General features: G+C 44.7%; 1 protein-coding gene across 2 annotated transcripts in view; it reads right to left on the reverse strand.

Moving 5' to 3' along the window:
* The window catches only part of lmbr1 (limb development membrane protein 1), a 316,729-nt gene that overhangs the window by 71,112 nt on the left and 233,445 nt on the right, over positions 1 to 12,172 (reverse strand). For both annotated transcript variants that reach the window (XM_072508212.1, XM_072508213.1), the window contains 3 exons: positions 3,341 to 3,427; positions 2,534 to 2,610; positions 394 to 471 (listed from right to left, as the gene is read on the reverse strand). In XM_072508212.1, the coding sequence (XP_072364313.1) occupies positions 394 to 471; positions 2,534 to 2,610; positions 3,341 to 3,427 (242 nt within the window). The remainder of the gene's footprint in view (positions 1 to 393; positions 472 to 2,533; positions 2,611 to 3,340; positions 3,428 to 12,172) is intronic.

Consider the following 12,172-nt stretch of genomic DNA (forward strand, 5'->3'; position numbering starts at 1 on the left):
GCCATGTCCCTCTCGCCCAAGGGGCTACACTTACCTTTGCGCCCTGGGTGGTGGGTGGGGAGAGATCTCCGCGACTGATTCATAGTTTTCTAAACCTGTCCCTCGGTGAGGTATGAATATTCAGTGAAGGGGGATCATGTGATGTGGTTTGGGCGGGGAGGAGGGGGTTCGGCAATTGTATTCAAATCTATTAAAATATATTTACGTCACTGGCGAGGAACGTGGAAAAATCTGAAAATGCGAGAATCACACATTTTCTGAATCTTGCCAGATTTTCCACCCACATCGCCGTTCTCGCTGCTTGCTAATGGGAGCTGACAGTCATCCCAGAAAGTCCAATTTCATGAAATCCAAGAGAACAACCATTAAAGAACAGGGACAGCTAGTCAGTACCTGTGATCCTTTTGGCATTGCAGTTTCATCAACCAACAGAGCCAGTATATTGAAAGCAACCAGGAGGACAGAGATGGTCTGTAAGACATGAATTTATTGTTAAAAAATCTGTGAAAAATCTTGATATTCAACAATTTCTTCCCTCTGCTAACCATAGAATATTTCCGTATACAAATAAAGTTCATTTAGTGAAGTAAAATTATAATTTTGCGAATAAAACATGAATTTTAAATTTAGAAATTCAAAATTTTCATGAATAACACTTCATTACACTGAAATGCGATGTAGCAAAACACTTTGCAATAATCCTGCAATAATCCAGGTAACAAGGCCAAATATAAAATAAAGATGCATTTCATTGTTGATATTTTCTGTGTTCTACAATATTGAGTTTTGTAAAACCTAAGAACATTCAACAATAAGCTTTCTACATTAATCTAAACCACCTTTCACATATTTTAAATACAGAGAATAAAATTAAGTGTCCTTGTGAAGCTAGTAAATTATAATGGTGGATTCACTTGGCAAGAATTGTGACAATAACCTCCCATCAAAAACATTAATATTTCTTCAACTTTCTGCATTTTTAAAATATTTCAAGTTGTGTGTTTTGCACTTTTATTCATCGGTGGTAGTTCAAAGCATTTCATACTGAGCGTCAGACAGGTTGCTTTTACTTGTTTTGCAAGAATAATTCAAATTTTCTGAAACTTTAAAAAAATTCATCCTTGGGTTTGTGGGCATCACTGGCTAGGCCAGCATTTGTTGCCCATCCCTAATTGCCCTTGAATTCAGTAGCTTTCTACGTCATTTCAGAAGGGGGCAGTTGAGTTCACCACATCGGCGAATGGATCTGGAATCACATGCAGACCAAACCGGGTAAGGACGGCAGATTTCCTTCCTTGAAGGACATTCGTGAACCAGATGGGTTTTTACGACAACTGGTAATGGTTTCATTAGACTTTTGATTCCAGATTTTTGTCAAATTCAAATTTCACCATCTGCTAGGGTAAAAGCAACCTGTCTGACGCTCAGTATGAAATGCTTTGAACTACCACCTAGGAACTCAGGACCCCAGAGCATTACCCCGGGTCTCTGGATTACTAGTTCAGTGACAATACAACCACACCACTGCCTCCCCTGAACCTCAAGGATATAAAGTAGTAAAGACTGGATGAAAGTTTGAGTTCCCCAGGGATTGAAGTTAGGACACCTAATCTTCCTGATATATATTAATAACAATAATAATCTTTATTAGTGTCACAAGTAGGCTTACATTAACACTGCAGACGATCACATAACTCAGTATAGACAAACAGATCTAGTCATGAACATCGCATCTACTTATTGCACAAAATCAGTAGTATTTGAAGGATCATTGCCTCATACTTTTAAAATTACCATCAGAAATCATAGAATTTTTTACAGTGCAGAAGGAGGCCACTCGGCCCATCGAGTCTGCACCAGCCCTTACAAAGAGCACCCTACTCAAGCCCACGTATCTACTCTATCCCCGTAACCCAGTAATCCCCACTTAACATTTTCTTGACACTAACGGCAATTTAGCATGGCCAATCCACCTAACCCGCACATCTTTGGATTGTGGGAGGAAACCGGAGCACCCGGAGGAAACCCACGCAGACACGGGAGAACATACAGACACCGCACAGACAATGACCCAGCCGGGAATCGAACCTGGGATCCTGGAGCTGTGAAGCAACGGTGCTAACCACTATGCTACCGTGCTGCCCAATGGTCAGTATTTTTTTACTGTTCCCTCTGCATATCCACAAACTCTGCTTGTAGCTCTAGGCTAACGACCTGAAAGGTTCAAGTTAATTTCCATAGGTCCTAAATATGAGAATCTGCGACCCTACTTCGTCATTCTGACTCCCATCAAAATAACAACTTTCTAAAGCAATAAAGCCACAACGATAAATCTGCAGACCGGATTTGTATAAATCAAAGTACTGTGCTCAGCATCTTCCTTTATGGAAAATTACGACGCTTCATTTATTTTGGAATAAGCGAGACTGTAAGTTTGAACACCATATATACTATTCATAACGTACAGCATTCAAAAATAACTGGGAATAAACTAACAATTACAACTGCTAAAATTTCAACAAAAGCAGCTTACCGTTCCCGATAATAGTATCAGCATGACAACAGGATAGACCAAATTTCGTTCCCATGCAGAAGCTTTCTTGCGACGCTCTTACAAAAAGAAAACACCGGACAGATTAAAAAAATATTCTTTACCCCAGATTACAAATTTTGCACTGAATTCAGGCATATAAAACTATTTAAAAAAACACCAGAGATGAATACCACATTTAATACGGAATGTAGGAGTTCTATTGTTTCACCAATTACTATTTTACATCTTGGGATAAAGAGCTCTTCAGCAAACTATTGAAGGTTCCCAGGCTGCCCCCTACCAAAGTATTATACAAGGGAGAAATCAAATCTCCTAGATGAACTCCCCACCACCACCCCCCAACCCCCCCTGTAACCCAGTAACCACACTCAACATTTTTGGACACTAAGGGCAATTTAGCATGGCCAATTCACCTACCCTGCTCACCATTGGAATGCGGGAGGAAACCGGAGCACCCGGAGGAAACCCACGCAGACACGGGGAGAACGTGCATACTCTGCACAGACAGTGACCCAAGCCGGGAACCCTGGAGCTGTGAAGCAACTGTGATAACCAGTATGCTACCGTGCTGCCCATTTAACCTGAAGATCACCACACCTCAGGCGAGGGGCAAGGTTGAGAAGGCAGGGCCTTCATGAATAACCTCAACCAGTAAGGGAATTAAACCCGCACTGTTGGCCTTGCTCTGCCTCACGAACCAGCTGTCTAGCCAATGAACAAACCAACTGCTTTTTAAGATAGGATTATTGTTCTTTTCTTCAGAGAAAAATAAACATGAAAAAATACCAAGTTTTGATTTCTTGCTTCTTACGACATCCAATTCCTGTTCAAGTTCCTCGGAATCATATTTTAAAAAGGATGTCATATGTGCACCTAAGGGAGGAGAGAAAAAAAATAATTATTTTTCAATTACACTTATTCCCTCTATGTCAGCATATCTACGCACTTAAATACTACTTGAACTTTAATTCTTAATAAAAATGGAATGACAACTATTGCAATTTTTACAATTCTGGCTTAACTGAAAAATGGCAACTGCATCCATTCAACCTCCTGTTAATCGATCACTAGTTTTTAGAAAGACATTGAAAAGTTGATAAACATCCTCCATATCATTAAACACGACTATTTCAAAATTGACAATTTCTTTAGATCTGGGGTAGCTATATTTTAGTTCAGCAGAATTATATAATAGCTATTTATTATATTAAGTCATATTTTATACTACATACTATAAAAAAAAATAACAAGGTCAAGGAAACCATTTTAACACTAACAGGTGGATGAAGAAGCCATTTTATATCCACCGGTTATTTCTAATGCATGCAGCATACAAACGTCATGCTGCCTGCTCATTTACATGACAGTTGTATGCAACTAAGTGCTAAACATGCTATTGATGAATGCCTGCACACTGCAATAGGGGCCCCAAGTTCACGTAGGTTGGTGCCCCTACTTAAAGCCAACCTGCACCTCTGGAGGAAGAGTTGCATCTGGCTGCAGCAGCTGCTGGAAGTGGTTAGGGACGAGAGGCTGACCTGCAAGATTGACTAATTGCACAACAGGGACAGCATGCACCAAGGTTGTTAGGCAGCAGTCGACAAAAGGTAATAGGAGCAGTCTACACAAGTGCTGTCGTCCTGAGGACCTGAATGCAGCACCACAAGATGGTTGAAGACCTCATGAGAGTGGTCACGGTCAGTGAATTCATTTTCATCTATCCTTACACCTGAACCCCTAGCCTCTTAGGCTGCTCAATTCAGCACACCATCACCATCTTCACTCGCCTATCAACAATTGCGATATCAATATCAATAATAACACTTGCATTCATAGCTTCACCTCATCCTCACACACTTCGCATTGCTGCAAGCCTAACCAGCAGGAGTCAGGCACATCATTATTGTCATGCAACAAACAGTGCTGGTCATGGAAACTGTAACGACTGAGGCATGGCCTGCAGCACCACTGAAGGTGATGGCATGTATACCCCTCTTATCGCTCATCCCGTCATCCCACAATCTCCTCTGATTTACAAGCTGCAGATGGTTGAAGGATGGCTCTCTTGCTCTCCCCCCTCCCCAACAGTCTCCTCTCCTCACCATGACCTTATCCTTGTGCCTTTAGACTTTCAGATGCCCACAAGCTGCAAACTGGTCAGGCAGTGATGCAGGAGCAAGAAGCAGTAAAGGAAGAAGAGAGTGACAATGAAGAAACACTTTTATTCACAACCACTATGCATCCTTTAGAGGGTAACTTACGAGATTAGATCTGCATGTAGTAAGGCACAGTTTTTCTAAGTGCGGGTCGTGCTCCACCGAAGCGACAAACGGCCGCTAACAGCATTTGTATTGAGAATGGCGTCCGCTGCCACTTTTCAAATGAGGAAGAAAGGAGACTGTGTGCAGTCTTCTGGTATTGGGACATTGATAGTCCTGCCAGAACATTTGTGGTTACCATCATGGAGAAGGAAGTTGGGGCATGGCTTTGCACTTAGCTTAAAGCCCATTCTTTCTTTCCAGTGTGGAAATGGTGGCTAATGTCATAAGCGGCAGCAGTAAGCAGGTCACGGGTCTTGCACGTGCACTTGCCATCAAGCAGCCCGTACGTGCGTGCTTTTGATGCCATATCACGGAGGAGAGCTTCTTCCATTTTCTAGCTGCTGGCAAGCAAGGCGAGGACTGTGAAGATGAATCATTTTCTTACACAAAAGGGACGGCCAGAGACACAAATAGGCAGTGTACCTGCTGGCCAGAATCTCACATCTGAATCTGGAGAGCGCTGCTCAGGAGACTCCAGGGCAGGACAGAGCAGTGCTACTGTTAGCTCAGTACAGAACTCCAGGGCCTCTGGTGAACAGCACACAAAGATGAAACTTAACTTGGGAACAAAGCAGTATAAAGATAATTTCTTGAGGTGTTGTTTTGTCAATTGTGACAATACAAATAAGAATGCAAAGTCCATGTGTGCTATATGCAGGAAGTACTGACAAATGAGAGAAGTTTCAGATTTTGAAAGAAGAGGTGGGTGAAAAAATTATTTTTGAGACCAGAGTCAGTTACTAACTTACAGGCGACTCCAAATGAAAAGACTATGCTGCTGTTCCTTGCCCATGACAGCACATTAAAAACACGCCAAAAGCCCATGAAGTTGTCAGCATTATGGACTAGCATCTCCCAGGAGTGTCCAATGTTGAGAAAGACATGCATTTTGTTGCTATTGCCCTTAAAGATGACTTACATGTGTGAGGTTGAATTTTCCATTCTCACAAAATGAAGACAGCACAAAGGAACTGACTGAAGTCTGCACCTGATGTGCACATTGCCCTCTCCTCCTGTGAACCTGATTGAAGTGATATTGTGAAGACGAAGCAGGCTCCCCTTTCGCAAAAATGGTAAGCGAACGTGGCGTGTGTCACAAAGTTCGACCGGCATGGGCTGCGAGAGTTGGCCAGCTGGCAAAGGTGGGTCCTGGGTAAAAAATATTTGAAAAACACTACAGTAAAGTACGGGACGCAAGTGGCTTACAGCCATGAAGGGGTGAAGGGTTTGCCCAGACCCCAGTTGCCAACAGGTGAGATGGTGTACAAATTATGCTGCAGGACTCAAATAAGGACTTCAGTGGGGTGGCTTCAGAAAGACTGATGGGTACACGCACAGAACTGGTGAATTGATAGAAACCACAAGCTTTCTGGCAGGCTTATCATGGAGAAGGAATTTGGGAGGAGGCTTTGCAGCTAGCTTGAAGCCCAGTGTGACTCCAATCTCCTTCTTTCCAGTGTGGAAAATGTGGCCAATGCCATGAGAACACTTGTGGATCCAACCACAATGGCTAATGTATCAGCTCCCAATGCAGCTCAAGCAGAAGCCATACAACATTGAGTGCTGCAGTAAAAGCTCAGACTGAAATCATGCAAGTGTAGATTGCTGTCTTACAAGCTCAGCCTGCTGCCATCATGGCTGTAGTGCCAGTGCTCAAAGGATCTCAAAACACTCCAGTAATTTGTCCTCCAGCAGACTACTAGAATTGCTGAGGCAGTGTTATGGATTGTCAGTGGCTCCAGAGCACAAAACTGGTGTGCTCTCTTTGGAAGACAGAATTTGTCCACGCACTGCTTTTTTTACTAAAAAATATACTTTATTCAGAAAATTTTTAGAAGTGCATTGCAAAACATTTTAACTTACAAATTACAGAAAGTGTCATAAAACTCAACTTGTCTCCATGCAGTGTTCCAGTCTTAGCTGACTCTATAGAATTGTAATTCTTTTGATATTTTCAAAATACATTCCATGTCATGCCTGCAGCCCGGGGGCAATTTCAAGAATTTGTCTACCCATTGCTGCCAATCAGTCGGTATCGCAGCTGTTGGCTTTCATCTAACCAACCCAGCCTGCCGTCTCCCATACCAAAATGGTGTAACCCAAAGTCTGTGTTTGCTGTAATTGTGTGCATTTGTCCTGCAAGAAACCCTCTCAAAGTCCGGGGCCTAGCACTAGCCATGCTGCAGCTGCTCTGCCACTGGGGTGTCACTGTGTAGGAGGACTGTGACAGGAAAAGGCGCGTGGAAGATAGGCACGAAGGAAAAAGCCCAGGGTAATTAGTTCATTTTGTATGGAGGGTTGGATGGCTTGCTTGATAATAATAATAATCTTTACTGTCACAGGTAGGCTTACATTAACATTGCAATGAAGTTACTGTGAAAAGCCCCTACTCGCGACGTTCTGGTGCCTGTTCGAGTACGCAGAGGGAGAATTCCGAATGTCCAATTCACCTAATAGCACATCTTTCGGGACTTGTGGGAGGAAACCCACGCAGACACCCAGAGGAGAAAACCCACGCAGACACGGGGAGAACGTGCAGACTCCGCACAGACAGTAACCCAAGCCGGGAATCGAACCTGGGACCCTGGCGCTGTGAAGTCATAGTGCTAACCACTATGCTACCGTGCTTGAGAAGGCAGGTTTAGAATGTTTGTAAAGTTTCACGTGTTTTGTAGTTTCACGTTTTAGTCAAGAGAATGCTGTGATATTCTGCAGCAGAGCTATGGGAAGGTGTGGGATTGCTGTTGAATGGGTATTTGGGATTATGTTCACTAATACTGCAGGGACATGAGTCAATCACAGACAACAGGACAGAATGGGGATGTGCTGGTTGCATCATCCTCCTCACCATGCTCACCATTACTTGATGCCAAGGGTATGCAGAATGCAGCAGACCACAATGCTTGTTACCACAATGCTTGTTACCACAATGAGTGCGCTGCGGAGAACTGCAGGGCTCGTCCACAACAGTCCATGAACAAAAGCGTTTCTCAAGCAGCCCCATGATCTGCTTTGATGACATTTCATATGGCAGCATAGCTCACATCATATCTATGGTGGCATGTTGGTTCAGTTGTACACCAGGGTGATGAGTGAGTAAGTCGGCAGATGGTCCAAGTTACCCAGTAGCCACCTTCAGGTCTCTTAGAACATAGAACAGAGAACGGGCTGGTTTAGCACACTGGGCTAAATCGCTGGCTTTTAAAGCAGACCAAAGAGGCCAGCAGCACGGTTCAATTCCCGTACCAGCCTCCCCGAACAGGCAGCGGAATGTGGCAACTAGGGGCTTTTCACAGTAACTTCATTGAAGCCCACGTGTGACAATAAGCGATTTTCATTTCATTACTGTGCAGTACAGGCCCTTCGGCCCTCGATGTTGCACCGACCTGTGAAACGACTCTAAAGCCCAACACTATTCTCTTATCGTCCATATGTCTATCCAATGACCATTTGAATGCCCTTAGTGTTGGCGAGTCCACTACTGTTGCAGGCAGGGCATTCCACACCCTTTCTACTCTCTAAGTAAAGAACCTAACTCTGACGTCTGTCCTACATCTATCTCCCCTCAATTTAAAGCTATGTCCCCTCGTGCTAGACATCACCATCCGAGGAAAAAGGCTCTCATTGTCCACCCTATCTAATCTTCTGATCATCTTGTATGCCTCAATTAAGTCACCTCTTAACCTTCTTCTCTCTAACGAAAACAGCCTCAAGTCCCTCAGCCTTTCCTCATAAGATCTTCCCTCCATACCAGGCAACATTCTGGTAAATCTCCTCTGCACCCTTTCCAATGCTTCCACATCCTTCCTATAATGCGGTGACCAGAATTGTACGCAATACTGCAAACGCGGCCGCACCAGAGTTTTGTACTGCTGCAACATGACCTCATGGCTCCGAAACTCAATCCCTCTACCAAGAAAAGCTAACACAACGTACGCCTTAACAACCCTCTCAACCTGGGTGCCAACTTTCAGGGATCTATGTACATGGACACCGAGATCTCTCTGCTCATCCACACTGCCAAGAATCTTACCATTAGCCCAGTACTCCGTCTTCCTGTTATTCCTTCCAAAATGAATCACCTCACACTTTTCTGCATTAAACTCCATTTGCCACCTCTCAGCCCAGCGCTGCAACTTATCTATGTCCCTCTGTAACTTGTAACATCCTTCCGCACTGTCCACAACTCCACCGTCTTTAGTTCCATCTGCAAATTTACTCACCCATCCTTCTACACCCTCCTCCAGGTCATTTATAAAAATGACAAACAGCAGTGGCCCCAAAACAGATCCTTGTGGTACACTCTAGTAACTGGACTCCAGTCTGACCATTTCCCATCAACCACCACCCTTTGTCTTCTTCCAGCTAGCCAATTTCTGATCCAAACTGCTAAATCACCCTGAATCCCATGCCTCCGTATTTTCTGCAGTAGCCTACCGTGGGGAACCTTACCAAACGCTTTACTGAAATCCATATACACCACATCAACTGCTTTACCCTCATCCACCTGTTTGGTCACCTTCTCAAAGAACTCAATAAGGTTTGTGAGGCACAACCTACCCTTCACAAAACCGTGTTCACTATCTCTAATCAAATCATTCCTTTCCAGATGATTATACATCCTATCTCTTATAAACCTCTCCAAGATTTTGCCCACAACAGAAGTAAGGCTCACTGGTCTATAGTTACCGGGGTTGTCTCTACTTCCCTTCTTGAACAAGGGGGACAATATTTGCTATCCTCCAGTCTATTCCTGTAGACAAAGATGACTTAAATATCAAAGCCAAAGGCTCAGCAATCTCCTCCCTAGCTTCCCAGAGAATCCTAGGATAAATCCCATCCGGCCCAGGGGACTTATCTATTTTCACACTTTCCAGAATTGCTAACACCTCCTCCTTATGAACCTCGAGCCCTTCTAGTCTAGTAGCCTGAATCTCAGTATTCTCCTCAACAACACTATCTTTTTCCTATGTGAATACGGACAAAAAATATTCATTTAGCACCTCTCCTATCTCCTCAGACTCCACGCACAACTTCCCGCTACTGTCCTTGACTGACCCTACTCTTACCCGAGTCATTCTTTTATTCCTGACATATCTATAGAAAGCTTTAGGGTTATCCTTGATCCTACCTGCCAAAGGCTTCTCATGTCCCCTCCTGGCTCTTCTTAGCTCTCTCTTTAGGTCCTTCCTAGCTAACTTGTAACTCTCGAGCGCCCTAACTGAACCTTCATGTCTCATCTTTACATAAGCCTCCTTCTTCCTCTTGACAAGTGTTTCGACTGCTTTAGTAAACCACGGTTCCCTTGCTCGACCACTTTCTCCCTGCCTGACAGGTACATACTTATCAAGGACACGCAGTAGCTGTTCCCTGAACAAGCTCCACATTTCCATTGTGCCCATCCCCTGCAGTTTTCCTCTCCATCCGATACATCCCAAGTCTTGCCTCATCGCATCATAATTGCCTTTTCCCCAGATATAACTCTTGCCCTGCGGTATATACCTATCCCTTTCCATCACTAAAGTAAACATAATCTAATTGTGGTCACTATCACCAAAGTGCTCACCTACCTCCAAATCTAACACCTGTCCTGGTTCATTACCCAGTACCAAATCCAAAATGGCCTCGCCTCTCGTTGCTCTATCTACATACTGTGTCATGAAACCCTCCTGCACACATTGGACAAAAACGGACCCATCTAAAGTACTCGAACTATAGCGTTTCCAGTCAATATTTGAAAGTCCCCCATAACAACTACCCTGTTGCTTTCGCTCCTATCCAGAAGCACCTTTGCAATCCTTTCCTCTACATCTCTGGAACTTTTCGGAGGCCTATAGAAAACCCCCAACAGGGTGACCTCCCCTTTCCTGTTTCTAACCTTAGCCCATACTACCTCAGTAGATGAGTCCTCATCAAACGTCCTTTCTGCCACCGTAATACTGTCCTTGACTAACAATGCCACCCCTCCCCCTCTTTTACCACCTTCCCTGAGCTTACTGAAATATCTAAACCCTGGCACCTGCAACAACCATTCCTGTCCCTGCTCTATCCATGTCTCTGAAATGGCCGCAACATCGAAGTCCCAGGTACCAACCCATGCCGCAAATTCACCCACCTTATTCCGGATGCTCCTGGCATTGAAGAAGACACACTTTAAACCACTTTCCTGCCTGTCGGTACACTCCTGCAACTTTGAAACCTTACTCATGACCTCACTACTCTCAACCTCCTGTATACTGGAGCTACAATTCAAGTTCCCAAGCCCCTGCTGAACTAGTTTAAACCCTCCCGAAGAGCATTAGCAAATTTCCCCCCCACCAGGATATTGGTACCCCTCTGTCCCAGGTGTAGACCATCCCGTTTGTAGAGGTCCCACAGACCCCAGAATGAGCCCCAATTATCCAGAAATCTGAAAGCCTCCCTTCTGCACCATCTCTGTAGCCACGTGTTCAACTCCTCTCTCTCCCTATTCCTCGTCTCGCTATCACGTGGCACGGGTAACAACCCAGAGATAATAACTCTTTGTCCTAGATCTAAGTTTCCACCCTAGCTCCCTGAATTCCTGCCTTACATCCCTATCCATTTTCCTACCTATGTCATTGGTACCTATGTGGACCACGACTTGGGGCTGCTCCCCCTCCCCATTAAGGGTCACGAAAACACGATCCGAGACATCACGGACCCTGGCACCTCGGAGGCAACTCACCAACCGCAAGTCTCTCTCGTTCCCACAGAATCTCCTATCTATCCCCCTAACTATGGAGTCTCCAATGACTAAGGCTTTGCTCCTCGCCCCCTGCCCTTCTGAGCAACAGGGACAGACTCTGTGCCAGAGACCTGTACCCCATGGCTTACCCCTGGTAAGTCCCCCCTCCCCCCCCCAACAGCATCCAAAGCATTATACGTGTTACTAAGGGGAACAACCACAGGGGATCCCTGTACTGACTGCTTCCTCCCAGCCCCTCTCACCGTCACCCATCTATCTTTATTCTTCGGAGTAACTACATCCCTGAAGCTTCTATCTATGATCACCTCTGCCTCCTGAATGATTCGAAGTTCAGCCAGCTCCAGTTCCCTAATGCGGTTTCAGAGGAGCTGGAGATGGGTGCACTTCCCACAGATTAAGTCAGCAGGGACACTGACGGCGTCCCTCACCTCAAACATTCTGCAGGAGGAACATTGCACTACCTTCCCTGCCATCCCCTCTAGATAAAAAAAGAAAAAGAAAGAACGAGCTTACCGGTTATTCGCTCCCCTTCTCAGCAAGCACTCACTCAGTAACCTCTGCGCCCTGCAC

This window comes from Scyliorhinus torazame, chromosome 6 (assembly GCF_047496885.1).
Source record: "Scyliorhinus torazame isolate Kashiwa2021f chromosome 6, sScyTor2.1, whole genome shotgun sequence".
NCBI classification, from domain to species: Eukaryota; Metazoa; Chordata; class Chondrichthyes; order Carcharhiniformes; family Scyliorhinidae; genus Scyliorhinus; species Scyliorhinus torazame.